General features: G+C 46.1%; 1 protein-coding gene across 8 annotated transcripts in view; it reads left to right on the top strand.

Moving 5' to 3' along the window:
* The first annotated feature begins 369 nt into the window (after positions 1 to 369).
* The window catches only part of VAV2 (vav guanine nucleotide exchange factor 2), a 480,427-nt gene continuing 474,784 nt past the window's right edge, over positions 370 to 6,012 (top strand). For 2 of the 8 annotated variants that reach the window (XM_082264465.1, XM_082264464.1), the window contains exon 1: positions 372 to 684. In XM_082264465.1, the coding sequence (XP_082120591.1) occupies positions 481 to 684 (204 nt within the window). In that variant the 5' untranslated portion in view covers positions 372 to 480. Of the gene's footprint in view, positions 685 to 6,012 lie in introns of all 8 variants that reach the window. The other 6 variants (XM_082264468.1, XM_082264463.1, XM_082264467.1 and 3 more) reach the window with 5 other exon arrangements.

Here is a 6,012-nt window from a genome sequence, read left to right as displayed (position 1 = left end):
CTTCTACACACACACACAGTGTGTACCCTGCACCTTCTACACACACAGTGTGCACCCTGCACCTTCCCCTTCTACACATATACACACACAGTGGGCACCCAGCACTGACACACACACCACACGGAGTGGGCACCTAGCACTGACACATGCACTGTACACAGTGACTCGCACACACTGTACATACAGCGGGCACCCAACACTGTACACAGTGGGCACCCAGCACTAACACACGCTGCGCATAGTGGGCACCCAGCACTAACACATAGTGGGCACCCAACACTGCACGCAGTGGGTACCTAGCACTAACACACACTGCACATAGTGGGCACCCAGCACTGGCACCCACTGGGCACCTAACACCAATACAAACACCGTGCACATCGCACCCTCTTCCTGCTATGAGCACCCTGGCCCCAGCCACAGCCTGATCCGGAGGAGCCGCTCCTTGCCCCCTGGAATTTCCCTTCTCACCCCTCCGCCATGGAGGAATGGAGACAATGTGGCCGCTGGCTGATAGACTGCAAAGTTCTACCCCCCAACCACAGGGTAGTCCTGCCCTCGGCGGTGGTCTTCGATTTGGCCCAAGCTCTCCGCGATGGGGTCCTGCTGTGCCAGCTTCTCCACAACTTATCCCCAGGATCTATCGACCTCAAGGACATCAATTTCCGCCCTCAGATGTCACAGGTAATGGGGGCATCTTATGGGTGGTAAATAAAGCGAAGGAGGTGCTTTACCCCCTACTTAATGGATAAATGCCTTTTTTTTTTATCTTCCTTGTAGAGTTTATGCAGATTAATCTTTGTGTCCCAATCTGCCACATGGCACCTCGGCCCGCAGGGCCCTCGCTTGTGCCATCTTGCAAACTGGCCTGTGTCACAGTGCAGAATTTACACCTTCTATGTTTCTGTCTAAACAAGCCGCTATGTGATTGTCAGATGTTAATTGCTCACCTGCAGTGTTTCTGTGCTTAGGTTGGCACCCATGTCACCTTTGTTTTTGGGCCAGCGTTTTACTGTTAATCTGTTGTATCGTACTGGATGCCCAGCAGCACATTGTTTAGATTTGTGCCATTGTTTTTGGTGAGTGTGACACAGCACTTTAGGGGTTAATGCCGGGTGGCAGTGCTGCCCCATCGCTGTGACATTACTGTGTGCAGCAGATGCTGCCACAGCACTGTATTGCTCCTGAGAGACTCCCCTTCGGTAACATAGAATGTCATTGTAGCATATGGAATTTTGAGCGCCTTCGTGACGTCTCTTTGGCTGCCTTTAAAATCTTTTATTAGGACTATTTTATTGTTAATTAGCAGTTTATTGCGCGCTGACCTGTCATTGTAGAGGCCAGGCGGTTTTGGGTTTAATCATTCCTGGTTGGCTGGTTTGCCAGTGAGGGGTGCCCTGGGAATGACAGCGCTGTGCACAGAATTGAGATTGGCTGCTAGGTTCGTCCTGTGGCTCAAGCATTGCGTTTTGCATCCTTTTGTCGGGCAGCTGCTGCCCATGTGCCGAGGGCCTGGGGGCTCCATGCCTGGCCAGGCCCTTTGGTTTAACTCCCTTGTTGGAACAGGTTAGCAAGTGTCATTTCAAAGTTTTATTTATTTATTTTTTGGTGTCTTCTGCAGGTTTGTGGCTCGGTTAAATGAAACCTGTGCTGAAAGAAATATGGAGGGAGCCCTTGCTGTCTTGTGCTTCTGAAAATGCTAGGTGTGTGGCTGTTATACGGATCACATAGCATGAGTACTTTCTGTGTTGCAGACATGGAACAACAAGAGACTTCACTCTCTGCATGCTTATTGTGGGTCAGTGATTTTGGTAAATATTGAAGTCAGGGACCGCTAGCCAGCTAGCATTACTGGACATAAAGGGGTCATCAATGGCAGCCTACATAATTCTTCATGGTGACAGGTGCACTTTATGTGACAGAAATGATAAGGTGCACTTTGGTCCTTTTTACTATTCAATTTGCTGATTATTGGACAGGCAAAGGGCGAAGATGACTACAGCAGTTGGTCGATAGCTGATCATAGATATATAGCAGATGCTGACTTTCTGGTCATTCACAATACTGCCTCTTTCAGGGTGTTTGATTTTCCTTTGATTGTCTGTGCTTAGCTTGTTTCTGAAGTTTGGATTTGGCTTTGAGCAAACATTGACACAGTTACCGCAGACGTGGAACAGGTAGCCTCCCCCACAGCGCTGTGGTGATCCTTTTGGGCTCCTGCGTGTGGTTCTTGAGGAGGTTTCCGGTTCTTGAGGAGGTTTCCAAAAGGAGTGGTGGTTACTGAAAGTGCACTTGGCTGAAGAAGCAGAGTATAGGGCAGCAGTGGGTTAGAACTAAACCTATCCCAAAGTCATTTTATTGAAAATTAGCGCATCTTACCCATGGGCAGCCTTTTTCCTTGATCCTTTTGTGTACTTTTTGTCTACAGTGCCACCGGGCAATGAGAACTGCTCACTGGTCTCACAGAGCCAATTAAGTTGCTTTGCCCTAATGGATCCCTCTTGGGAGACCCCCAAGTGATGCCCAGTGTCTGTCTGATCATCCTGAAGCCGCATAGTGAAACAATTCTACTCGATAAAAAAAAAAAACGACTTATAAAGTAAACCAAAAATGCAGAAAATTGCTATGAAGTGACCCAGGCATTAATACTGGTTGTAGAAATCTAGAAGTGTATTTTTATTTTTCTCAAGTAGTTGTAAAAGCTTAAGGTTTTTTTTTTTTCCTTTTTAAAGCAGTATAAAACCTAAAAGCAAACATTTTTATTATAATGCAGCTTACTAAATCTTAGATGTGATGGCTGTACAGTAAACCCCCCTCCATTGTGGGGGGTTACGTTCCGGACCCAGCCGCGAAATAGAAAAACCCTATTAAAATGCATTGTAGGCATGTTTTTTTTACTGTCACTGTACGTGTAAAAGCATTTTAAGGTCTTTAAACACACTTTTAAAACAATAGAAACTCATTTAAACACATAAAATATACTGAGAGACATAGCAAGAGCTATGGAAAACACAAAATATTTCATTTTTAATGATTTATATAGTAAAATAACATTACAAAAGAAACCGCAATATACCGGGACCGCAAAAACTGAGCCGCGATGGAGCGGGGGTTTACTGTATTGGTTATCTTTTTTTAGGCTTTCTTTCTTCTATTTTCGCCTGGTGATCCAGCAGACAAGTCTGTTTTTCCTCAAAAGCCCAAGCAATTCAGTAGAATGTATTAGTTTACAAGGATCAGACAAACTACCTAAGGCTACTGCTGCTGGAAAACCCAAAACGCACCAAAAACACAAACCGCAATTTACTGCATTTTGCACTTTCCCACAGCCCGCGGTTAAAATATTCCTATCCTGATCGTGATTCTTCCACGTTCAGAAGAGGGAGGTTTAACCTTACTTTAAGAGGAGATTCAGACTCCTTCAGAAACATGTTAAAGCAAGCAGCTACACATACTGTAGCTGCTGACTTTTAATAATGGGGCACTTACCTGTCCAGGGATCCAGCGACGTCGGCTCCCGGCTATTGGGTGCTGCTGCCACCATCTCCACTAAGGGAAACTGGCAGTGAAGTCTTGCGGTTTCACAGCCGGTTCGCTACTACGCATGCGCGAAGCACACTGCACTCTGCGAATGGGCCGGCTGCGGGGGAAGGAGGAGAGGGACCGAACTTCGGGCTCAGTTTGACGCACCAAAGAGAGCTGGAAGTGGGAGCAGGTAACTGTCTAAACCAAAAGGTGCCAGAGGTGGGGAGGAGACAGAGAAGCGGAGCTTTCCCTTTTTGTGTGGTGCTCTGCTTTTAACTCTGCTAAAAGCCTAAAGGCCCATACACACGATAAGAAAATCGGAAGGGAAAATTCGTCCGACGACCGATCTGCCGATTTTCGGATTGTTAAGCCCCGTACACACGTACCGATTGTCGGCCGTAAATATTCGGCCGACGACCGATCGGCCGATTGTAGGCTTGTTAGTATGATGCTTCCGACAGCGCATTTTCAGCCGAACAGAATCTGTCGTGCAAGCATTAAAATTTTTGTTGGCCAACACCAGAACGGCCGATTGTTCGCCAGTCAGTACAGATTTCGACAGACAGCAGATTAGCAAGACTGGGCATGCTCAGAAAAGAAAAAAGACAAGGAAAGTTAACCATCACATGACATCACTTCTGCAGTCGGCTGTTGTTGGCCAACAAAATTCGTGTGCAGTCTTTTGCACTTTTCAACAGACACGACAGCCCTGGACAAAAGACGGCCGATCGTTCGGCCGACGATCGGTACGTGTGTACGGGGCATAAGTATGGTGCTTTCGACAGCCAACTATGACTTTTTGGCTGACAAAATCCTGATGTGCAGGCTATAACATTTTTATTGTCCGTAATACAATGTCCGATTTTTGTCTCATTAGTACAGATTTCGATGGAAAAAAATCTTAAGAGCAAGACTAGGCATGCTCAGAGATGAAAGAACACATACAAAGCAATCCAACACATGACATCACTTCTGAAGTAGAATTCTGTCGTACGGGAAAATTTGTATGAAAATAACCTCTTCACTTTCCACATCAGACTAGCATGCCACAAAAAACGGACGACAGATCGTTCGATAATCTGATCGTGTGTACGGGGCTTTAGTGTAAATTGACACGCAGGCTTTTTATGGAGTTGAGTTTAGGAACTTTAGCAAAAAAAACGCCAAAATCTCCTAGTGGACTCAAGTTTAATAGCTGCCGGGAGCTGCCAGTGTACATGTAGCCTAACACTGGCAAGAGAGATTAAAATGAACAGATTTTATTTATTCATTTAAAACCTTTATTCCAAAAGGGGAAAAACTGTTTCCTGTAACTGCTTAAAAAGTGGACTGGAGTTTGGCTTCAATTTGTTAGTGTAATTAAATCTGCTAATACATTTAACACTACTCTGCCCCAGAAAGACCATTTTGCTGTCTGTTATGTATTCTGTGCTCCTTCCTCGAGTTGTCTCACTAATACAGGAGGTGTTACTCACTCTCTTTGGACTCAAAAGCAGCAGTGGGAGCCATGCTGTGTGTGTCAATAGGTGCACACAGCCTGGCTTAGACTGAGCCACCGTACGAGTGTCACCATAGCGAGTGGCTTGCTATGGGGGCACTTAAAAGGGAGGAGGAGCAAAGAGCGCAAGCGGGGGACCCCAGAAGAGGTTTGTGGCCGCTTTGTGCAAAACCATTGCACAGAGCAGGTAAGCATAGCATGTTCGTTATTTAACCACTTGCCGACCGCTCACTGAGCTGGTACTGCGGCAAAGTGGTTCGATATCGTCCAGCGACGTAGACCTATGTCGCTGGACTCCTCCCCTTGTGGTTGGCGTGCGCGCGCCGCCGGAGGCTCGCTCCCGCTGTGATTGAATTCAATCACAGCGGGAGTCGGGCCAGGGGAGGAGCGGCGGTGATCACCGCTGCTCTTCCCCGATCGTCGGGGATCGAGTATGGAGATCCGCCCGCATGTGTAAACAAACAAAGCGGGCGGATCTCCTAAGTGACAAACAGTGACAGATTGCAGGATTCAGCATAGCTGAACCTGCGATCTGTGCCTGTGTCACACAGTCCCCTCCTCCCACATACGTTAGTAAGCACCAGGCATACATTAACCCCTTGATCACCAATAAAATGTAACCCCTTCCCTGCCAGTGTCATTTTTACAGTAACAGCATATTTATAGCACTGATTACTGTAGTAATGTCACTGGTACCCCCAAAAGTGTCAAAAATGTCAGTTAAGGGTCCGATCTGTCTGCCGCAATGTCGCAGTCCCCGCAAAAAAAATCGCAGATCGCTGCCATTACTAGTTAAAAAAAAAATAAAAATGACATCTTTCCCGTATTTAGTAGCTGCGATAACTTTTGCGCAAACCAATCAAAATACGCTTATTGAGTTTTTTACCGAACATAGGTAGCAGAAAACAAATTGGCCTAAAATGTTAAAAAATTTTTGATTTTTACATTTTTTTTTTTGGGGGGAATTTCATATAAAAAATTTGAAAAAT

The sequence above is a fragment of the Pelophylax lessonae genome (genome assembly GCF_965119305.1).
Source record: "Pelophylax lessonae genome assembly, chromosome: 7".
In the NCBI taxonomy this organism is placed as follows: domain Eukaryota; kingdom Metazoa; phylum Chordata; class Amphibia; order Anura; family Ranidae; genus Pelophylax; species Pelophylax lessonae.
The sequence above is the reverse complement of the archived record's forward strand: the minus strand, read 5'-3'. Positions and strand labels throughout refer to the sequence as shown.